The sequence below is a fragment of the Contarinia nasturtii genome, unplaced genomic scaffold, assembly GCF_009176525.2.
Source record: "Contarinia nasturtii isolate CC-2019 unplaced genomic scaffold, AAFC_CNas_1.1 Cnas_scaffold_695, whole genome shotgun sequence".
Classification (NCBI taxonomy): Eukaryota; Metazoa; Arthropoda; class Insecta; order Diptera; family Cecidomyiidae; genus Contarinia; species Contarinia nasturtii.
Genome location: NW_022198046.1, coordinates 279,912 through 303,085, shown reverse-complemented (window position 1 = coordinate 303,085; position 23,174 = coordinate 279,912). Strand labels below are relative to the sequence as shown.

The following is a 23,174-nucleotide window of genomic DNA, read 5'->3' as shown; positions in this document are numbered from 1 at the left end:
ATGCACAGTTTGAATTTGTATGAAGTTCACTTGATTTTATTTTTGTTTATTATTCACGTTTAAATTAATTTATGCTTAAAAAGAAAAGAATTACATAATAGTTATTTAAATGTTAAAAAAAATGTTGAACTCATATGTCTGTGTTCATATAGTTTTCACAAGGGTGAGACGATCCAAATGAGAGACTGCTTGTATTCAATGAATTTCCTTCACTGCTATATATCTAAACAAGATAAAGTTACACAACTTCAAATGAAAATTAAATTGTTGCAACTATACAAACAATGGGCAAAAATATTTGGGAAGCCAAATCTGCTAATTAAAAAAATATTAAAAAAAGAACTGAAAAATGTTTATCAAGAAAAGAAGCTGGTCTTTCTACCTATTTCGTATGAATTTGAATGTAATATGAGTAATATACGTTATTTCAGCTCATTTCACTTAATTTTTTTTTATTAGTTCTTTTTTTCTGTTGTAGTTTTTATGTTATGATAATAATTTCTTTCTTCTTCATTTTTTGTTTATTTTCCTGTGAATTCTTTTTCATGTTTCAAATAATTTGTTGATTTTGCCAGCCTTGTTGTAGTAGTTGTTGTTTTTGTTGTTGGTTTCAGATTTTATTCTCTATGAGCAATCTTCCTGGCTCTTTCGAACACAACGTGCCACCTTCCGCTTAAATTCCGGATACGATTCTCGCCATTCTTTGGCCGCATCAACGTTGGCTGGTGATTCGTCATTTGGATCGGCTAGCATCGATATTACGGATATTAAAATTGTTTCCACTGTGTGAACAGGTAACCAGCGCTCCGATGCCTTTTCATAGCCCCATTTGTCATCGCCTGGCTCATGTAGAATACTAATGCAAACGTCTCCATTCTTTTCTATATTTGGATGCCAGATCTCGGTAACAAACTTCATACGCGGAGGTCGCAATGGATATTCTTTTGGGAAATGCAAATGAGCCTTAAAGAATCCACCCTCACTGTGCGAAGCAAGAAAAAACAAACAAACATTAAATTTGAGCAAACGATGATTTCAAATTACATATGATGACAAACAGATTCATTTGGAAAAAAATTTGAGGTTAAATCATGTGCATCTAAACTTTTTTTTGTCTCAAAGCCGTATTTTACTTACTAGAGCGTATCTGGTGGACCAATGATCAGAACCTCCCATTTGTGAATATCATTTTCATCAACTAGACCGGCTGAAAATCCTTCAACGGGATTTTTGTTCAGCTCTAAAAAAACAAAGGAATCATTGTTTAAAAATGTGGATTGAAATTCTATAATTTGCTTATTTCAGCATTGTCTTATAATTCGAGTATATCTTTTAGTTTTCATCCGATCAATATTGGATTTTGTTGCCAATTAATAAGAAGCTGACAAAGACGAAGTGCCGGGGACTTTTTAACGACGTAAAAGTGATTTTTAACCAGTATCTTTGTTTGCAAAGTAATTTAGTTATTTTAAATAACTTATAATCGCATAATTTTCAAAAGATGACAGAATTTTTTACCCTAATTTTTCTTATATGTAAAAATATAGTAGTATTGATTTTTCCAAAAGAAGAATAAGTTTTACATTAAACAACCAATGGACAAAAAACAATTTGTTGCGTTAAGCATTTCTGCTAAGCAAAATAACTCAATTTCAATATAAATGGAATGCGTACAACATCATTAATATCAATTATTTAGCATATGTATAAAAAACACCTCAGCCCGTCAACTGTCAATCGGTGCGGTCATTCTTTCTCTGGGTATATTTGTGCACAAATGTAGCAAACAAAGAAAGCTGCTTGGAAGCATGCTCGTATTCGTTAAATAGAAACTCACTTCCTTTAACAAACCAATTCGGTATTTTATATAATATGAAAAAAATCACAAATAAAATATTTAACCCAACTCTTCGATGCCGTCGAATTTCATGGAATTATGCATGATTCAACTCTTTTTTGGTATTTATATATATATACCTATACAATGCACATCATATATATGTATATATGTATATATATATATATGAAACCCGATCGACTTCTATAGAATTTCACTTCGAACCTAACTCTTTGTCGTGCATGCCCGAACATATATGAAGCAATACGGTAATTCTTTTTGCTTTTTTTTAATTTAATTTTCACAAATACTTACCGGCCAATTGTTTTTTCAACAGCAATGACGATTGTGTCTCTGACATTTAAAAAAATTAAACGAAAATTTGATGATACAACGATGATTTGATAAAAATGAGTTTAGTTTTCACAGAGATGAACGAGACGTCTACTGAGGAAATATGGCGACTTGACTTTAGCATTTATTGGCTCGTGCATACAACTAAAAAAAGCAAGAACAAAATTACATGCAACAGTGCCGCCTATGTGTCAAAAACGACATTCAGTTGCATACGACTAACGTGAATGATATATTCAATCGTTTTTTGCTATCTACAGCGATGCCAACGTTCAAATTTAGAATTAGTTACCAAACTTGATTCATATGGAGTATCAATTTGACAGTTTCCGAAAACATTTTTTCATATATGGAATATACGTGATACAACTGTCGTTAAATTTTTTCCCAAAATTCTTACAAATTATTAAAATTTCAAGAAAAAAGGAAAAAAAAACATATGATATACAAACGAAGTCGAATGGAATTGGAACCTTCACCATTGGCTATCGCTGTTAATCAAATTTTTGAGCGACTTGAGCATGAATATTCGCTAAGACATTTACCACAATGTTAGTACATTCTGGTATATATTTCTGGTTTTTCAATAACTGTTGTATTTTTCAATTTAGTTGCAGACAAAGACCTACTTGAATTAAACGGAATTTTCGGAACATTACTCGCTGAGTCACTGGATTTATTAGATCGGGAAAAGATTACTATTCATCGAAGAGCCTCCGATAATCGAGAGTACTTTGAAATTATTGAAGATCAAAATTCAGTTTACAAACTCTTGCCAAACTTAAACTATTGTATGTGCAAAACATTTCGCGACAAAGTTTTAAACACCAACGAATTATACACGTGCAAACACGTTTTAGCATCACGTTTATGCGTGCTTATTGGGAAAGTAAAAGTTGAAACAAAATCAGATGATGCATTCATATTTTCACTGCAATTGATTAGACCGATGTCAACAATTGTAGCCGACGAATAGATGCAGCATTCAAAAGTATTACATGAAAAGGGTTTAATTCAACATAAAAGTATGCTGACACAATCATGTTTCAGTCAAGTAAGGTTTTGTGCAAAGTTAGACAACATCAAGACATTCTATGGGGCACTAAAGGCAATCAATTTCAATGAAGATGCAAATATAATAATATCAGATGATGGTTTCAAGGCGGTCGTTGAAGAATCAAAATTTGTTCAGGCATCGTTGTATGTAACGCGATCATGTTTTTCTGAATTCCGTTTGTTGCGCAATGAAGAAGTCTCGATTCGATTAAATTTATCGGTTTTTACCGATTGTCTTAGTATTTTCGCAAATCCAGACTGCAGTATGAAGATCATTTATAAAGGCGATGCAGCGCCACTGATTTTGGTTCTAGAACAACATGATGGCGATGATTTAATCACGGAAGTTTCAATCAAAACGAAAAATGGCGAAGAACATTCAGACTATAACATCGATGAGGATGATGAAAACTACAATTCGTTAATCGTACGTGGAGCCGACTTTGCGCAGCTTTTCAACGATATTCACAAGTCAGTTGAAGAATTGGAAATCACCATTTCACCCAAAATACCGTATTTTTGTATTGAATCCCTTGGACTGATGCAGGATGAGTCGAAAATCGAAATTGCCAAATCTAGTGATATGTTTGTAAGCTATTATTGCAGTCGGCAATCACGTGCACGATATAAAATGACTCACATTCGTCTTGCGCTCAAAGCGTTTTCAATAGCAAACAAGGTACAAATTTCCTTCTTTTAAATTTCATAAATTTTCATCCGTTTCAATTTTAAGATAAATATATTGTAACGTATTTAAAATCAATTTTTTGGTAAAAAATATCAATCATTGTCAATTTTTTATTTTCAAAAAAAGATTTGCCTGCGAACAGATCGTACCGGTTTACTTGGATTACAGATTATGGTATGCAATTTTTTCCATTCTGTTCCATTACTTATTGATTAATTTCCATTTTTTCCATTATTTTCTTCTGATCATCTAGGTATTATCAGATGGCGATTCACAAATCTACATTGAATATTTTATAGCGCCTTTAATTGAAGAATTTGAATAAATTTGATAAGATTGTTGAAAAATGTTTATGTTTATTAGAAATTTAAATACATTAAAAGTATAATACCCAAATATTAAGTGCTTTTCAAATATTCTTTCCATTTATTTAGAGGATTTGCATTTGGATATGCCCAACAAAATGGAATCGTAGATCCAAATGTATTAGTATGTGACACGATACATTTATCCCATTGGCTGCGAACTGCAATCAAATGACTCAAACGATCGTCTTTCTTTCGTATAGAAAATGTGGGCTCCCCAAATAATACGTTACTCCACTCCTCCCATTTGTCGCTGCCATTGAGAAATGTATGTAATTTTTTTTCTTCGTCTTCATATTTTTTCGATGCAATTAACCACATTTCTTTTAACTGGTTAATTTCTTGATTGAATTCAGTACTACTACAACCTGCGCTGGTGTGTTTGTCTCTATTTCGAATGCGTTGCAATTCTCTTACAGATTCTAGTAGTATGATAAATTTTTCAGCTTCATTTTGCCGATTTTTAACGTCCATTAAAATTTGTTCAGCACGTTGTTTGTTTTCCATTTGTTGACGATTTTTGTGAATTTCTTTAGCATTTTGTTCGAGCCATTTATTAAGTTGTTGGTGTTTCTTGTTCCGTTTAAAAGTTTCGTATTTCTTTAACACGCATGTTTCTAATTTACGTTTTCTTATATGGCCTCGTTTTTTTAGTCGCTTGCTAATCATATTCTTTATGTTATTCTGCACATCCTTACTTTCGTACTTTGCACAAATATTTGATAGATATGCTGTTTTTGAATTTAATTCAGTAATATGCTCTTTCCATTGTTTTTCATCAATTGAAGATGTTGCACGTGAAATAGTTTCAATTTTTTCGTTGATCTCATTTAATGTTTGCACACAGAAGCCAAGCTCTTTCGATGCTTCTCCTAATTTTAATGTATTCGACGTGTTTGTTTTCGATACATGTTTTAAGGTTTTTTCCCTTCGAGATTCCAAATAATTGGTGAAGCGAGTTTTATACTGCGTGGTATTATAATGCGCTGAATTAAATGTTGTTGGACTGGACTTATTTGAATTTTTCGTAGAAAATGGGAGCAGAGGGGGCGGATAATTTGGAATAAACACTTGAATATGATGATTCATGTTTTGTTCGTATAAGTTTAAATGTATTGTATATAATTAGTGTTAGAATTAGGAATAATGAATTTTCGATCAATTGCTGTCTATTTTTTCCTTAGCCAGTTTTAGTACGTCCATTGCAAGTTCAAATTCTTGTTTCTCTTTAAGTTCGTCTTCGTTTTTCAAGTATTCATTGAGTTCATCGTATGCTTTTACTAGGCTGTTTTAAAAAAAATAGAAAACGGTCCATTTGAAAATGCGTTGAAAAATCAATTTTTATATGTGAGTTAAATTACCGTCTATGAGTATCTGGAACCATCATCATTGATTCAGCAAGGATTTCTTCTTCTTTTCGCATGACATGTTCGTCTTTACCTTCGGCGCGTAGTTTTTCAATTCTTGCTTTTTGCTGATCGATCTCTTTCTCGTAAACGGTTTTTTCTTTTGTCAAACGCTTTAACACACCTGTTTTTATTTTTATCTGTCGAAGACGTGGATCAGACATTATGTTTAAAAATTTATAGCTATTTGTATACAACAACGGTTTAAACCGGAAAATTCAATATGCAATTTTTTTTTCTCAAAAAGAAATCGTGTGATGTGATTCAAAATCTAAGAGATACTATGCGCGGGTCTCTGGAAATGACATCACAACGAATATACAAATGAAATGTCAAACAAAACGTGACTCACCGAATTGCCGATGCCTCTAACCAATAAATACTTGCGTCTTGCCAACGAATATGACAAAGTTGATTTTCAAGTTTTCATTAGTCAAACAAATTAGCCCAAATGTAGCCCAAATACTATATAACGCAAAAGGAAATAGCCGAATTAACTAGTATTATCAAAAATATCCCTACAATAAAATGAAATATACAAAATTTGTCGACATAATTTGATGAGAAATGAATTTTTTTCAAAATTTATTTAACAATAATAACGAACTGAAACGTTTAGCGTTGACGTTTTAAAAGTGTGTGTGTCTGTGTTTGTATTTGTACAATATACAATAGACGCCATTCATTCAACTACAAGCAAACTGAAACAAGAGACATTGTTTTTACTCACTTGTAAGTTTCAATTGAGCTGTCAGATGGAAAACTATTGCGAACATTCTTTCTTTGCACTGTGGCTAACCAATTGTGTGTGATTTATGTTTTTTAATTCACATTTTTAAAATATTATTTGGTTGATTAAATCAGACATAAAAATCCCAAGATATTTTTGAATTGAAAAAGATTGCATATATATATAGATATATATTTTTTTTAAATAAAGACTGGCGGTAGTACAATCGAGTGCCTATCGTAAAATTGGTGTTTGGTGAAAGTCTTACAAAATTATTTCACATAGAATCACATCAAAACCATAAATAATTTCGTATAAACATCTCAATTGCGTAAGTACTGTATAAGACTTTCCATAAATTTGCGAATATCTCACATTTACGTTCACGTCTCTTTGTCAGTATTAGCTTTGCACAAAAGCAACGACATTTGTTTGGAAACTCCAGTTTGTTTTTGTGAATTACTTTGTATCGATGATGCCATCAAATGAGTGGCAATGAGATTAAACTATACAAATATTTTTGAAATATCAAAATATGTCTCAATATTTATAATATGTCTCTTAATTTCGGACGAAAGATTTTGCAATTTTTCGAAAGTGTACCTACAGATTAGTACAACAATTTATAATATTCGCCACAAATCAACTGGTATCGTCAATAGAAAATAATAGTATCGGAGAATGAGTCATCTAATGTTTTGCATACATATATGTCTACCTGAGGATTTTTGTAATTAGAGCCGCAGACCAATTCAACAGAAATGCAAATAAAACCTTTTTGTGAATGTTATATACTCACAATATCTAAAGTATGTAGACTTATGAATACAACTAATTCCGGTCTGCTTTTTGTAAAAACAAAGGTCATAGAGATGAAAAATATGATTTAAAAATTAAAGTGACTCATGCATGTCCATCGTAAAGCTATAGTTAAAGTCATTAAAGTTACCGTAAAATATTTCTCAAATGCAGTATAACAATTAAATTTACCAAGTCAGAAAAAAAAAGTTTGATCATATATACTATTCCATAAATTATCTATTTTGTGTTATTATACATGTGTTAGTTACCGTGGTGGTCGAATATGCCAAAGACTTCGGGAGACCGATTCATTCATTTTTACTAGAGTTATGGTTTGAATACAGAGAAAACGTCGCGACGCGTTGAAACACCAATTGCGTTCCGCTCATATTCGCATACTCAGAACGGTATATCGTATGCTAATACGGGTATACATATGCTTCTCAGTTGATTGGTCGCTTTGCTTGGGTGTAGTACTGTAGTCGCGTTGGGGGTTTCTCTTAGAATAATGTGCACAAACTTAAATGACCATTTTGAGAACTTAACTAAAACACAAAACAAGAAACAAATAAAAACAAAATAAGCAAAAAAAGAGAAACATTTCGTGCAAAAATTATTCGTGCCTGTGATAATCATTTTATTCTTTATTCTATTTTGACGTTTTCAAAGCTAGACACTTACTATTTTCCAATAGAAAAATTGATAAAAGTATTAAAAAAGTAATTGTAATTGAAACGCTTGTCGAATAGTTTTATTTGCGATTTAGTAAACGCACAACATTATATTAATCAATAATATCGTGTGTTTCAATGAATGTGCTTCGTATTTGATATTTTTAGTTTAGTTGTAATTTGTTGGTGAAACCAAAAAAAAAAAAAAAAACAGAAAAATGTCAAAAGCGATTAATGATTATCGAATGTAAGTAAAACTCTATCGCTTGCCATAGATTTGCTCTTCGTATTTTCCATTATCATCGAATGTTCATTTTTTCATGCAGCTCTTACATACAATATTTCCGTGAATATTATGTTCTTCAAATCGCCATTGCATTGAGTCCATTATAAAGTTTATTTTCTCAGCGCCACACGACCGCGCTGCTATTGCAGGGAGGGGAAAATCAATAGATTATTATTTCCAAATGTACATATACTATTTTGATTATTATTCACGAAGCATGCTTCGCATGTATGGTTATACATTGATAAATGGTATACAAATTCTAATGAGCGATGTGCATTAATTCAGTCGTTTCGGTTGTTGTTGTTGTTGATGTTAATGTTAATGAACAAAAACAAAAAAATATACGCTCAATGCGATGCGTTCGTTTCCACTCTACTTATTCAGAGATTTGATGTTTTATACAAAATTTATACAATATAAAAGCTTTTAAATAAATTTCTAAAATTCGTTTATCAAGTACAAGTTAGTAGTGAACAAAAAATGCCTCGCTCATGCATCTTAATTGAAAAATAGTAATAAAATATTCATTTTGATTGCATTTCAATTTTACAGCAGAAAAATCGAAAGTATTGGCAAAATGACGCAAATGACTCAAGAAGAAATAATCAGCAACACAAGAACAGTATTACAAGGTTTGGAAGCGTTACGTGTAGAACATGTTTCGTTGATAAGTGGTTTGGGACAAGCGAAAAATGAAAAATCTGACATTGTGCAAAAGAACATCGAGAGCATTGAGCTCGGTTTGGGCGAGGCACAGGTGATGATGGCATTAGCACAGCATTTACAAAATGTCGAAGCCGAAAAACAAAAGTTACGTACACAGGTACGTCGTCTATGCCAAGAAAATGCCTGGCTCCGAGATGAGCTTGCAAATACACAACAAAAACTCCAAGCATCGGAACAAAGTGTTGCACAGCTCGAAGAAGAGAAGAAACATTTGGAATTTATGGCATCGGTGAAAAAGTATGACGAAAATCAAGAACAAGAAGAAGCAACGGAAAAATCACGCACCGATCCAGTTGTAGAATTATTTCCCGAAGAAGATCAAGAAAGTAGAAGCCATCTATCGCCCACTCCACCAAATCAAATTGCCTATCAAGCCAGTGGCGGCTACGAGATTCCAGCTCGCCTACGTACATTGCATAATTTAGTCATTCAATACGCGTCGCAAGGAAGGTAATGTGTCAATTTCATTTGTTCTACATTCTAATATGGCGTTAAATACCAATTGTTTCAATCGGTCGAATCTATTTTGATCAACTTTAGATATGAAGTCGCCGTTCCGTTATGCAAACAGGCATTAGAAGATCTGGAAAAAACGAGTGGACATGATCATCCTGATGTGGCAACCATGCTGAATATTCTTGCGCTGGTGTATCGTGATCAAAATAAATACAAAGAAGCTGCAAATCTTTTAAATGACGCATTGGAAATTCGTGAAAAAACCCTAGGCGAAAATCATCCAGCCGTTGCGGCAACACTCAATAATTTGGCGGTTTTGTATGGAAAACGTGGAAAATATAAGGATGCTGAACCACTGTGTAAACGGGCTTTGGAAATTCGTGAGGAAGCATTGGGTCGAGATCATCCAGACGTTGCAAAGCAACTGAATAATTTAGCTTTGTTGTGTCAGAATCAAGGCAAATACGACGAAGTCGAATTATACTACCAACGAGCACTGGAGATTTATGAATTGACGCTAGGCCCAGATGATCCAAATGTCGCTAAAACGAAAAATAATTTAGCTAGTTGCTTTTTGAAACAGGGCAAGTACAAAGAGGCCGAAATTCTCTATAAGCAAGTGTTGACCCGAGCACATGAGCGTGAATTTGGTACAATTGACGGTGATAACAAGCCAATTTGGCAGGTAAGCATTTATTTACACAAATTTTTATTAATTTTCAATTCCCATTAACGAATAAAATATTGTTTTGATACTACAGGTGGCTGAAGAACGTGAAGAGAATAAAGATAAGAACACAAATTGTGCCCCATACGGTGAATATGGCGGTTGGCACAAGGCAGCGAAAGTTGATAGTCCAACGGTGACAACAACACTTAAGAATCTCGGTGCACTATATCGTCGACAAGGCAAATATGAAGCGGCCGAAACACTAGAAGATTGTGCAATACGTAGTAAAAAGGATGCTATTGAATTGGTGCAACAAGCCCGCGTAGGTAGTGCTGAAAAACGACGATCGCGTAATTTGACCGGCTACAATGGCCCAGGTACAAGTACTGAAACATCGCAAAATGAAAGCGCCGATGGGGTATGTACCTTATTTTTACCCGTGGTTTTATACAAGAATAAATGTTCATTATTTCAGCAAAGTCGACATTCATCTCATCACTAAGCGATAAATTACCATCGTTTGGTCTATTCAAAAAATAATACCAAATTTGGTCCACCGAATCGCCACTCCAACTCAGAAGGATTTATTTGTAATGTAGCCAGTTTACTTTTTTTGAATTGACTATGATGACAACAATACGACAAATACGAAATTATTTTTGTTTGATTCAATGGTGCGGCGGAATGCGGAAGGAAATATAAGGGCCACAATTAAGCTGTTTATAAATTTAAAAAAAAATCAAACCTAATCCTATATTTCACATACTTACAAAAATCTACTTTGCTGACTTTAATTTAAAAAAAAAACTATTGTGGTAGTCTGCATCAAAAATTACATTTATTCCAAAATAATACTTACATTGTTTTCACCCAATTTTTAGTGTTATAATTTTCCATTCAAACCCACGAATATTTAAAATTTTATATATTAATCAAATCGCAGCCGGTAAAATAGTGTAGAGCTTGCTTAAAAAATAGATATTGCTCTTTTCTGCAAAAGTGATTTAGAAAAAGTGAAAACCGCATATTTCAACGTTTAATACAAAAGTCAGTACACCACATTTTGAATTATTTTCTGTTGATGACGTATAATTTTATCTTTTAATTTAATATATTCATTCTAATTTTGATAAGAATAAATCGGCAATGCGAAATACAATGTAAATGTTTCTATTTATAACAAACATCAAAAATATTTATTCGGAACTTTTTACCGTCTTAACGACAACAAGAAAAAAAAACAATAATTTTCCAATAAAAGGACTTAATTTGCACTATAAAGACTAAAGTAAACCAATAAATCAAATATGTTTTTTTTTGTGTCAAAAAAGTTTATTTTTTTATGAAAATAAATTTTATTGTGCTTATTGTATTCGTTTTAGGTAAAAATATCGAAGAACTACAGCTTCAATTTGTATTCAAAAATTCAAAAGTTTTAATACAATTTTTAATGTGTTTTTTTTTTTTTTAATTTGGGGTTATAAAAATTTTGTTTATAAAAACATTGTCTATTACAGATAAATATTATCCGCTTATTAACAGCCTTATATTGTTTGCCACAAAATATTACTTAAATCTATAGATATATATGATAATGAAAGAAATCGTATGCTTCAATTAATTCGAGGCATGTCCGTAAACAAAATGAGAAATTTTAGAATATAAATGAGATGAGTATTCGGCGGTCAATGCGTTTTTTATTTTAAGCTCCGTTTATCTTGAAACTTTGGCCATGATTATTCTTTTCGATGGTAAAGATGATAATGTTCTTGACATCTTTGTATACTTGCATTTCACGCCATTGGTGTTCATTCACAATCAAATGAAAGCGTGGTGGATTTTCTTGCACCTGTGCACGAAGTTCACGATGTTTTCGAACCGATTTAATAAGTTTTCGCATCTCCACTGGCAAATACTTCATTTTCAAATGTGAAATTCCAAGCTCATCCAGATTTGGCGCCATATCTACCACTTTGTTTATGTCCCAAATGGATGGTTCACTCATGACGATCAGTTTTGTCACATTGGCCAAATTTGATATGAATTCCAAAATGAATTCACTGTTCAAATCACATTCGTTTCTCTCCGACTTAATTTGAATTTCGATCGATTTCAAGCTCTTAAAATGATTGAAATCTTTTTTCGAATAGTGCATCTGATTGTTTTCAGGTAATGCAATGGCAGAATCTCGATCAACAAAAATTTTCAATGCTTCAATTCGATTTTGGGCAGCCAATTTAACAAATGGATAGTAAAGATCACTTCCACACTGTGTATAGGATGTGAGACCAAGCGTTTTTACGCTGGTAAATTTTCGGACATAACCGTATTGATTGGCCGATTGTGAGTAGATAGTTGTCACCGTTCCATGGTTATATCGATTACTCAATTGGAAATCAACAAAGGTTTTCAATTTGGGACAACTTTGGGTCAAGGAATCGATTACTAACGTAATATTTTCATTGCCAACAAAACTGAACAATTCAAGTTTTTCTTTCGTCTGGATAAACTGCGACAATTCCGCGACTTTGATACACATCGACCGTCGTTTTGATGTGTGCAATCGAAATTCTCGTAAATTTTCCATGCCGCCATTTATCAACCATTCACCAGAAACATTGACACCCTCTAGTGTAAGATGTGTCAAATTTGTTGCTGATGTTGCGATTCCCGACAAGAACTCTTTGTACGTAACGAGTGTGTAGTTATCATGAAGCACCAATTTTCGAAGATTTGAGAAGAATGGCATAGATTGCTGCATTGTGGTTTCGGAGGCTGTAGGTGAACTAAAACGTAGCTCCACTTCGGATAATCCGCCCACAGCACAATACTGGCTGATGAATGTTAAGAAACGTTCAAAGCTTCCCAGTGTATTTTCTTCGGCGATTTTTATTTTCCGCATGTGTTTGCCGAATGTTTGGAAAATTTTATTTGTTGTCCAGCATGGGTCCATTTTCGTGAACTATAAGACATAAAACGGTTAATGTTATAGTTTTATTTAGGTTTTATTTATTACTGTATTAACAAATACAGTGTGTATTATTATAATTATTTTATTTGCTTACGTTTATCTTTTTTCTGCCGATCACCCAATTCGAAATTAAATTTTGAAAGTAAATATCTAATTCACACAATTGAATCAGATCATATACTTCCAGAAATTTGAAAATTTCATACAGACAGTCTTCATTTAAACCATGTCGAAGGCGACAGCTAGCAAGCGGTGATTCAATATTGTCAGCTTCATCCGATGACTTTTGTTCGTCTGTTTCAATGTTTTGGTGTTGCTTCGACGTGGTTGCCTCATCCGAATTAGGTAATATTTGTCTAGAATTTTGTTGAACTTCCAATTCAGCCAATTCATTATTGTCCGTATTCAAACGACGCCGTTTTGCATGTTTTGCACTCATTTTGTAAAATTTTGCTTAGAATGCAATTTTTTGATGGTTCTTTGATATCGAACTCCCAATTATTTTCCAGTTAAGAATGAATTTTCTGTTAAATCAAAATCAAAATAAATTATTCAATTGCCGGAATTTAATAATTACATTACAAATTATTTTTTAGTTAGTTAATTACTTACACACAAGACACTATTTTGTAGCTCACTTGTTGTAAAGTCATATGTTCCGGCAATACATGTTCGAAATGTCAAACCAAAGTGAAGTTACCTCGTCAAATATGCGCAACTATCTATCAAATGATATTTTGACCACAAGATGGCGCATAATCAGTGGAAGGCAAATTTTTTATTTTGATTTAACTTTTTTTGTTATTAAATTTTAGTTGGCATTCAATTTAAATCTTCCTCAGAAATTCATTTGCCAACTATATTTGTTTTTTTCCTAATGCTTCCCAGGCAACTTTGTTTGATATTGAAATATGAGACACAAAAGGGTGAATGTTATAGTTTTATTTAGGTTGTATTTGTTACTATATTAACGAATACAGAATATATTATTAAGTAATTCTATTCTCACTATGCTAAGAGGTTGCAAAATTTTTGAAAATTATTTACATCTCACACATTTTTAGATTGCAGAATAATAATCAATGTTAGATTGAATAATGTTCATTTACATCATTATATTGTCGTTAGACTTATTGTCAACGTTTGAATTCAGTCTTGCTTATTTCGATCCTAATCGAAATATGAAAGTCAATACAAGATTTTCGTTTCTAAATTTAGTTTCAATTAAAGCAATAGCCTACGCTAAAGAATTCTTCATTTTTTCTCGGAAATTAGTTTAATGAAATACTCCATTAGATTATACTGAAAAGTATACAATTTATTTAGTTTTTTGTAATAATCAACATTATAATAATCATCAATTACCATTCGGAATGATTTGATTGTGACATTGCTTGACAATGATAAGACTGTTGCACTTCCGGTTTGCATGGAATTTTTCAAAAGATGTCAAAGGAGATAGTTATCAATTTCTATTGTTTCTTGATTTAATTACAGAGATAGCAGATATTTTCGCATTAGATATGGAAATTGATATACATCACTATAAAAGCTATAATTTGCAGAGAAATAAATTCAAAAAAAAATTAGCATTGCATTGGATGCATCACATATAAAAGCGCCGTGAAATTTGATTACTGGCTCAAACCTTTTCAAACTATTCTAGTGAAAAACAAGTTAGAGAAAAAATCTATTAAAAAATGTTCAATAAAAATTCCATTTTGGTCGTTTTACTTTTGGTTCAGTTGGTGGTAAGTTTATTTCGAAACACTCGTTGAAACTGTGTTTGAATCATTCAAACATTATATTCATGTAGTAAATTTTAGCCAGTACATGTTCAACTTTAATGTCTAATTGAGATTTAAAAAAAATTGTACGCGAATATTTTTCAGTCCATCACATTCAGTGCTGCAGCACCAGAAGGTCAAGAAGGTCAGGGCCAAGGAGGACAATCAGGCGGACCCCAAGGAGGACCACCAGGAGGACAATCAGGATTAGGTAAACCACCTGGATCATCTGGACAAAATTCAGATGGAAAAAATAATCCAAAGATTCCCGGAAATTAATAATGATCCCCAGGAGGTATTGAAACTATTGGCCAATATTTAAAAGAACAATCGAACTAAAAATGTATGTTATCAAATGTATTGCTAAATGTATTGAGACTGCCGTCCTCCGTGATACTGAATTCTCATATATCACAAGTATTAGACAGTAATTCAAGTACATATAGTTCAGTCGTTCTTTGATATGTGGAGTTGATAAAGTTTTAGATGGTTCCTTTTTCATTTTTATTTATCCAAAATTTAGGTAATTCAAAGTTATCAACTAGGACAATAATCCACTAAACAATGAAAATATTCTTAAAATTATTTGGCCGATGAACATCCTTAAATGAACCTATTATTGGTTTATTTAAGTCTTTTTTGAAAAATGCACTGTAAAAATAGTTAATCTACACAGTATGAAAATTAAAATAAAAAGCAAATAGAAAATTCATTCATTATTTCTATAGAAAATTTATTTAAAAAAACATTCTTCACAATAGGACTTCGTTGTTTGTCAGTATATTCTTGGAATACGTGATGCACGGGTTTTTGGTATGTGAAAAGGAATTTAAGTCGATATATGTCTTCAGATGATTAAACACGTTATAATTTTATGAAAACAATCATTCGAAGCGCAAATATACATTGTAAATATTTAAACGAAAAACAAAAAATCAATGGAATCCGGAGGCGAAAGAAAAAGTTATAAAATATGACTAAGTGTCAATCTTAAATCTGATAACACACGACAGGCTGACGTGCAATTCATTACGCTTCGACAAAATAATAAAATCAAATATCGTTGTAAAAAAAAGGTGCTATAAGTAGATCATGATGTCGAACAGTAATGACAGAGTAATTGCTTCGCAATTTTAGCAGTTTTATTACATTCGAATTCCAATCCGTGGGCTTTATAACACAATTTTGATATATATTCCCAGAAATTGCGATAAGGTTCGTCATCGACAGATCTATCGTTTTGTATCACACAACAAAATATATTTTGCCATATGTTCATTTTGACGTTGTAAGCCAATAATAATCATAACAACAATAATGTGCTAAAGTATAATCACATTTCCCTTCTTCCACAATGGCCCAATCTTCGTGTGGAAACATGCAAACGATAATGGAGCCCATTTGTATATACATGCGAATGTGCGCCAGCCGCAGCCAGCGGAAAATAAGTATTGGTGTGCATGCGTGTGTTAAAAGCGATGTTCACATTCCAAATGGCCCGTAAGTAGTGGAATATAAGAATTCGAGAGGAAAATGCTGACACATCTCGTCGACGCATATAAATACAGTAATTTCGTTTCTATTGCCATCATTCTACGATGATGTTTAGAGTTGATAACTGATTTTTGGTACATTCAATTTTGTTTAAGTCTCATCGGCTGCATTGTTCTTTAGTCCTTCGGACTTCAAATTACATATTATTTTGGATCTATCCATATTCAGTGATAACAATAAAATTTAATTCAATTTGAATCAATCAGAGTGGAAATAATAAAGAAAGAATTATTTTCAATAAATTTCAATTTTGATATTTATACAACAATGAATTTTTGTGAAAAAAGTGCCATATAAAATGAAATTACCATTTTAATAAATTTCAATCAATAATATATAAACTTTCAATTGTAAACAATTTCATACAGAAAAACATTTCATTGTGATTTTTTTCCAAATCGTGTTTTAATTCAAATATGAAGAAAATTTTTGTTCTGTTCATTTTCCTGATTATAAAGGCCAAGGTGAGATTTTTCATTTTTAAACTGTGTTTTTTATCAAATAACCCATTCAACCATGATAAAATTAATAATTTAAAACCGAATAGAGACGTATCGAAGTAAATTTAGTCGTCCGATACAAAATACATAATTATGTATAATAATATCTAAACAGCGTGATCACAGTTTGATACACTTGTTCAGGCTAATACGTTTGCTTTTATGTAATGTGTTAACATTCTGAACGCTTGAGTAATATCCAAAATTATACGTTTGATGAGTTGATGATTAGGACCAAGTCTTACTCAATATTCCATCGGATTAAATTGCATTTTATTCGTTTCTGAACGAAAACTCTGTTAACATAGAAAATGATCAAACTTTGTACAAAGATAATGTTAAATATATTATACGAGCCACGAAAAAATATCGGTGTTGAATATTTTAGTATGGCACGACTTGAATATTCTATCAGTGCACTTGAAGAAAAGTGTATTGACACATTTAATGGACTGTTTTTTCAGTGATAATATCAGTATATTGACTTTGTGTCAAATTCTTTTTAAACGTTAAAGAGAGAAAAATGAATTTATTCGAAGTTTATATTCAATGTTGATGGTTTCATCGTTCAGACAAAATACATGTATAATATTTAAAAAAAAACTTTGAGTGCGACATGTCCCGAGATTGAATCGATCAAATTCACGAAAAAAAAAGAATAGAGAAAAAGTTGGAGTTTCAAATCTATTCAGGGTGATGCGCTCTTTTTTGTATGACCAAACTTTTCAAAAAGTGTCAACCTATTAACTTCAAAGTATCCGATGTCATTGTTTGTTGATTGCTTTTCGAAACAAAATACGAAGCCGAATTCTTTCCACTTCAGAAATTTTAATTGGAAATAAAGTGGCCAATTATGTATGCTCAACGACATAGGGATTGAAAAAAAAAATCAGAAAACTTCTTATTTTTTCTAAATAAAGAGACGCCTGCACATTGTCATCCATCCACCCGCAATAAACACATGTATATACGTAATGGATTTCGGTAGTTTTAATTTTTCATTCACCTTCAAGCAACCACGTTAGAAAAACAGTGATAAAACTCGCATGGGTAAAAAAGCCAATTTCCATCAAAAGTTTGATATTTTTCTTTCATTAAGATGATGCAAAAACATTTTTCACACCCGTTCGAATTGCTTTTCATTCTGTTTTCCACAGCCAAATACATTATTACATACCGCTTCATATGACATAATGTTTCGATGAACGACTATTACGATTTTTGGCGTATGTTGCATTGTTGTTGTTTGTTTTATTTCAATAGAAAAACTTTTTTCATATCTACATTCTTACAGGATCGATTTGTATAAAAAAAATTCCCAGTTTTCTAATTAATAAAAACGTACGTCTTGTAGATAGGAAAAAAATCATTTTATGCTTTAGTATGTGGTTTCGAGGAAAATTACGAGGAAATAGTAAATTTTGTGTGAAAGATGTACGCAAGCATGAAACAAGGCACCCGTGAACGTTATGATGCTATAATCTGATTGAATGCCATATGAATTGTATGTGAGCTCTAATTATATGAGTTTTATGCCATTTTTCTTTATTTGATCCGCGTTACAAGTAATGGTGTTAATGGCATCACTGCATCTATGAATTGAATCAATTAATGCTGTTGACGTAGTCAACGCTAATTTGCCCGGTGACAATATTGCTTTCATGCCGAAACCATAGCAATTTTTATTGTCAGCTGTAATAATTTGGTTGTATCAATGCAGTATTAAGAGAAAAACCATTAAATAGTTACTATTTCGTGAATATTTTTGTAATTGTTTTAACCGAAACATGTACTTGCTTTCTGCCATCGAAATTCGTTAACAATAAAACAAATTTATTACATAAATGCGTCTAAGTAGAAACAAATGTTCAAAAAAACACATTATTTTCCACCCCTGGAAGTATAATGAACTTTTAAATGTTATAAAATAGTTCGTTTTCAGTTTAATTGCTTGACTGAAAATATTTACGGCACATTAATACCTGCATTAATATCATTTAATTTACGGCTCGCCAACAAAACTCAATATAGCTGAGTAATCTGTGCACATCGCTACCGACCTTTCTCTTAATTTAATTCCTTCTCTTTAATCTTTAAGCCACAGTCTTTTCATTGCTATTCAATTTCCGCGGCACTGTGGGAACACATTAGATATTATATAGATAGCCACACAGCTTTCTTAAAAGATTAAAAACTTAAATGGCTACGGGCATTACACAAAACTGAGAGAATTCACTAATCAGAATAACTTTTTGGAAATTAAATTTTCTTTCCATTTTGCTAAAATCACAATTTTTATCAAAGCTTCACATTGAAAGATACAGCGTATAAAATAAACAAAAACAATCGTCGAAATTTAATGGCAATCTCTAAGAAACTAGATAAAATCCATTCATGCAAGATATCGAAGTTAATTACTGTCTTAATGTGTCATCTGATAAAACAATAACTTGAAGAATTTATGAATTTCATATACATCAGGCTTACAGTATATCGTTGTAGTTACATACAAATTGAGAAAACGTGTTTTGAATAATAGATTTTAGTTTATCCACCCCAAATTTTTTATTGTATTGTGACTTTGGATTTGACTCAGTTTATTTCAACAATTTTCGCAAGTGTAGTTTTGTTTCGACAATTTAACGTCAATGAAGGATATATTCACTGAATTATTCAGTCCGTCGCCCACGCACTTCATTTCAAATGGAAAATGTAATAAATAACGATGAATAGTAAAATTACCGGTAAAATACACCTTATAAAAATGACCATCGTCATTGAGTTTTTTTATTCTTTCTAAAGAAAGTCTTTATTTAATGAAATTCGGAAACATTGATTGAATTGGGTCATTTTTAAATTGGACAATTTTTTGGTAATAAAGTGAATTCGAATCAACATCTCCCACGTATGTGCACGCATTTCACCTGGGTTTATTTGTTTTGATGGATAAATTTGTACAAATCATTGTGTTTCTTAAATTAGTTTTGCAACTAACCTTTTTCATAAACTGTTTATTTTCATTTTTTGCAGGCTTGGTCGTCAGTACGTGTACCGTTTGAATATCTAGAGCCGAATCCCGTTACTGAAATATCCGGTAAGTGTTATCTCACGTTAATCATCCGCTTGCCTGCTATGACGTCATTTGCAATGATATAAACCCACACTTTAAAACAATTAAGTACTGGAACCGTAATGCATGCATTTTCCATTTTCCGAACCACAAACATAACAATTCGCAAATTAAATTTCATTCAACTGTGCGGGGTTTTCGTGATGTCATGTTTCTGTCATATAACATCGGCAGAGAATTTACATGTTCTCTAACACTACATTTTGTACATGAAAACTTTGAATTGTTCACATCAAATGCAAGCATTCACAAATAACTACATCAGTATTGGTTTAGTCTGTATATATATAAAAACTATCATCTACGATAGATGAAAAGAAAATTGTGGGTTCTTATTAGCGTAATACTATTATTATACGATTTATATAATATGAATATAATTTTCTAGCAAATCTAAACATTCAAATGTATCAATTATAGTAGTATTATCATTTATTTATTACCACTCGACGTACGTGAAGCTAAAACCTTTGGTTTTCAGAACTAGAACCATGGATTTCAATTATTTTAACAAAATATACGCATCATTAATATTATCAATGTGTACGCAATGTGAATTTAGTAGTATGTTCAATTTGAATTCAGATTTTCGTTGGAAATACACTAAAAGTTTATGTCTATGATCTTGAAATTACTTTGCTTTCACAAATAGTAAATGGTTGATAAACACATGTGTGTATAAATTTTCATGTTTTGTAAGTTTGATAATCCAATATTTCAAATTATTGCTTCGAAATCGATTTTTATAAATAAGGCCAATTTTTGAAAACTATTGAGCTCAAACATGAGGCTTAAATCAACTCTGGTGCCCATCTCTCCGTATCATTAATATTCCACGTCATTTAAGTTAGTTTTTATTAAAAAAAAAAAAAAATACAAGAAAAGGACTACATTTTATGTTTTAAAAGAGATTATTGACAATCATTAAAAAATTTGAGCCATAGGTACAATATTATTTTGAGAAAAAAAGCATATTTCGGCCCACCCTATTGTATAAAATTTGAATGTTCATTTATCATTTTAAAACTACTTCAAACGTTTTTTTTTCGCGTTGCATAAAGCTACCGAATTGTTAAAGTCCATATTAATAGAAATATTTTAGCGTGGGAGCCAGACCATATATGACAAGTCAATCAAAAGGGCTGTCAGTTAAAAAGTTGGAAATTAGTTCTGAAAAAACATAAACGATTTATTGTCATCAATTAGAGCAAACAAATTTTTCTCACTTGAATAAACAGCAACTTTCTTTTAATTTAAAATATAATAAATAGATTGTGTGCATGTTGCATCGGAAGAAGGTGACTATTCGTTTAAAAAGGTGTTAAGCGTAGAAGAACCATCGACGACAGTTTGTGGCTTGTACATCGTGAGTGATCCAAATCGAGTTGTTGAAATATCTATTAAATATTTGGATGCAAGCTGCGATACGGGTGCACTAATGGCGTTTTTCGACGGATGGGAGTTAAATGGAAAATATTTCCCAAATGAAAGGGATCACCATTTGCCACTTGAACAACGTACTCATGAATTTTGTAATCATAACGCCGAATGGCCATTTAGACAATTACGAAAACGCTTTCGATCTAGTCAAAATGCAGCACTACTTCAATATCGTATACCAGTTCGGGGATCTTTTGTGGCCACAGTGAAATTTTTCGAAAATCCTGAACGTAAGAATATTCATAGTAACTAATATAGAAATAGGTTGTTTCAATTTCTCGTAGTGTAAAATTTCCATTTGAAAATCTAAAGAATTCCATGGTCCAAGGAAATCAAACAAATGTGACAAAATCCGTTTCAAAAACTCTGAATTTAGTTCTACATTAGTATTCAGTTTTCGTTTGTTGTATTTGATTCTCTTTTCAGCATGCAATATTTTGGTGGAAGGAACAATACCGTTTTATAGCTTAAGCAACTATGGCGCGAAAAGAAACTGCACTCTAACGTCCATAAATCCATCTGTAGTAACACTTAGAGCTGTAAACATTGGTGCTGAACATGAAGCGGTTAATTATAATGTATGTTGAGAAATAATATTATATTTTACAGCTCATATTATAGTTATTACCTTAGAATAAATGAATGATACCTTTATTTGATATTTAGTGTGATAGTTCCATGGATCATCTGGTGATTGGAGGCTCAAAAGATTTGGATAGTGTAAACATGCAAATTTCATCCAATGTATGCGGTCATACAGAAAAAATTGGACCCGAACAAGCGATTTTTTGTGAAGTTACCACGGTTCGTCTTGTTTCACATGGCAATTACAATAATCAACTTATTCTTACCGTACGAAACGCCGATGAAAATGACATCAACATTGCTACATTATTGTGTCCAATGTAAACTACGGAAATCATGCATATAAATGTTTAATGAATATTCGATAATTTAAATAGAATAGTACGCCTTCATTTCATTCACATTTTACATCGGCTTAACTTTAGAATAGTGACACCTTTGACCTCAAAAATGGCGCTTTTATAGGGGCTGATTTGTTTTCATGATCAAAAATTATTTTAAACACAATCCGACAGCCTATTTTACTCATGTGTACCCTTTTTTAACAAAAAAAATTCGAAAAAACTAAAAATTCAGACCTACTAACAGGTGTCAGTATTCAAAAGTTGTGCCTTTACATCTATCAACTTATTTATTTTCCAAGCAACATTTAAACCATACATCTTTCATACTTTCTTCCATGAATGAGGCGCACTTGTTACGGTCATTACATACACGATTTCATATAATAAATCTACACATTTTCATAGTAAGATTCTTAGTTTAAAGTTGAAAATATTTTTTGAATTTTTTAGTTTTGAAAAGTAATAAAAGTTTCACTTGATTACTTGATTTCCACTGCAATGATCAAAATATCCATTATAAATAAAATATCATTCATAGATGATCGATTTTTTTATAAAAATAAAATAAACTTTTTTCATTTGAGTTAAATAAATAAACGTTTATGTCAATTGTGACAAATATGTCTACCCTTGTGTTGAATTGTTGTTTAAAAAAACTAATGAATGTCTGAATAAAATTCTTAACCACCTTTTAAGTTAAAATAAATGGCATTAAAAATTATATTTCCTTTCAATTACAGATCTATTTCAATTTTGAATTATTGTTGACATCATTTTCTGACATAAATGTGAATGAATTTTCAGTTGGATTTGA

At 31.7% G+C, this 23,174-nt stretch overlaps 7 protein-coding genes and 1 long non-coding RNA gene across 11 annotated transcripts; 5 read left to right on the top strand and 3 right to left on the bottom strand.

Annotated features, from left to right (window-relative positions):
- Positions 1–46: 46 nt before the first annotated feature.
- On the bottom strand, positions 47–2,312 carry LOC116340704 (ubiquitin-conjugating enzyme E2 G1). The gene is made up of 3 exons (XM_031767332.1): positions 2,153–2,312; positions 1,138–1,240; positions 47–982 (listed from the first exon to the last, which is right to left on the bottom strand). The coding sequence occupies exons 1-3, from the start codon at positions 2,196–2,198 to the stop codon at positions 625–627; spliced, it is 507 nt and encodes a 168-aa protein (XP_031623192.1). The 5' UTR covers positions 2,199–2,312; the 3' UTR covers positions 47–624.
- LOC116340705 (zinc finger SWIM domain-containing protein 7-like) lies at positions 2,245–3,191 on the top strand. Its single transcript, XM_031767333.1, has 2 exons — positions 2,245–2,742; positions 2,803–3,191. Exons 1-2 carry the CDS (start codon positions 2,631–2,633, stop codon positions 3,165–3,167), a joined length of 477 nt encoding a protein of 158 aa, XP_031623193.1. The 5' UTR covers positions 2,245–2,630; the 3' UTR covers positions 3,168–3,191.
- LOC116340703 (cell cycle checkpoint protein RAD1) lies at positions 3,140–4,302 on the top strand. The gene is made up of 3 exons (XM_031767331.1): positions 3,140–3,926; positions 4,062–4,109; positions 4,189–4,302. Exons 1-3 carry the CDS (start codon positions 3,168–3,170, stop codon positions 4,258–4,260), a joined length of 879 nt encoding a protein of 292 aa, XP_031623191.1. The 5' UTR covers positions 3,140–3,167; the 3' UTR covers positions 4,261–4,302.
- LOC116340707 (tubulin-specific chaperone A) lies at positions 4,272–6,029 on the bottom strand. The gene is made up of 2 exons (XM_031767334.1): positions 5,662–6,029; positions 4,272–5,585 (listed from the first exon to the last, which is right to left on the bottom strand). Exons 1-2 carry the CDS (start codon positions 5,868–5,870, stop codon positions 5,459–5,461), a joined length of 336 nt encoding a protein of 111 aa, XP_031623194.1. The 5' UTR covers positions 5,871–6,029; the 3' UTR covers positions 4,272–5,458.
- Positions 6,030–6,465: 436 nt separating this feature from the next.
- On the top strand, positions 6,466–11,208 carry LOC116340754 (kinesin light chain). Of its 3 annotated transcripts, none has more exons than XM_031767401.1 (5): positions 6,466–6,767; positions 8,750–9,373; positions 9,464–10,064; positions 10,141–10,467; positions 10,530–11,208. In XM_031767401.1, exons 2-5 carry the CDS (start codon positions 8,775–8,777, stop codon positions 10,587–10,589), a joined length of 1,587 nt encoding a protein of 528 aa, XP_031623261.1. In that variant the 5' UTR covers positions 6,466–6,767; positions 8,750–8,774; the 3' UTR covers positions 10,590–11,208. The 3 variants fall into 3 exon arrangements, with proteins under 3 accessions (XP_031623261.1, XP_031623259.1, XP_031623260.1); XM_031767399.1 differs by lacking the exon at positions 6,466–6,767 and adding an exon at positions 7,677–8,155; XM_031767400.1 differs by lacking the exon at positions 6,466–6,767 and adding an exon at positions 7,677–8,155 and having other exon boundaries at positions 10,525–11,208.
- A 198-nt stretch (positions 11,209–11,406) lies between these two features.
- Positions 11,407–13,757, bottom strand: LOC116340755. The gene is made up of 3 exons (XM_031767403.1): positions 13,633–13,757; positions 13,115–13,544; positions 11,407–13,011 (listed from the first exon to the last, which is right to left on the bottom strand). The coding sequence occupies exons 2-3, from the start codon at positions 13,457–13,459 to the stop codon at positions 11,752–11,754; spliced, it is 1,605 nt and encodes a 534-aa protein (XP_031623263.1). The 5' UTR covers positions 13,460–13,544; positions 13,633–13,757; the 3' UTR covers positions 11,407–11,751.
- Positions 13,758–14,637: 880 nt separating this feature from the next.
- LOC116340884 lies at positions 14,638–15,519 on the top strand. The gene is made up of 3 exons (XR_004201117.1): positions 14,638–14,771; positions 14,913–15,102; positions 15,331–15,519. It is a non-coding gene; the product is annotated as an uncharacterized LOC116340884 (long non-coding RNA).
- A 1,190-nt stretch (positions 15,520–16,709) lies between these two features.
- LOC116340883 (corticotropin-releasing factor-binding protein) lies at positions 16,710–22,851 on the top strand. 2 transcript variants are annotated; one of them, XM_031767617.1, is made up of 5 exons: positions 16,710–16,825; positions 19,892–19,955; positions 21,263–21,661; positions 21,858–22,009; positions 22,098–22,851. In XM_031767617.1, the coding sequence occupies exons 1-5, from the start codon at positions 16,778–16,780 to the stop codon at positions 22,338–22,340; spliced, it is 906 nt and encodes a 301-aa protein (XP_031623477.1). In that variant the 5' UTR covers positions 16,710–16,777; the 3' UTR covers positions 22,341–22,851. The 2 variants fall into 2 exon arrangements, with proteins under 2 accessions (XP_031623477.1, XP_031623478.1); XM_031767618.1 differs by lacking the exon at positions 16,710–16,825 and adding an exon at positions 19,310–19,573.
- Positions 22,852–23,174: the final 323 nt, after the last annotated feature.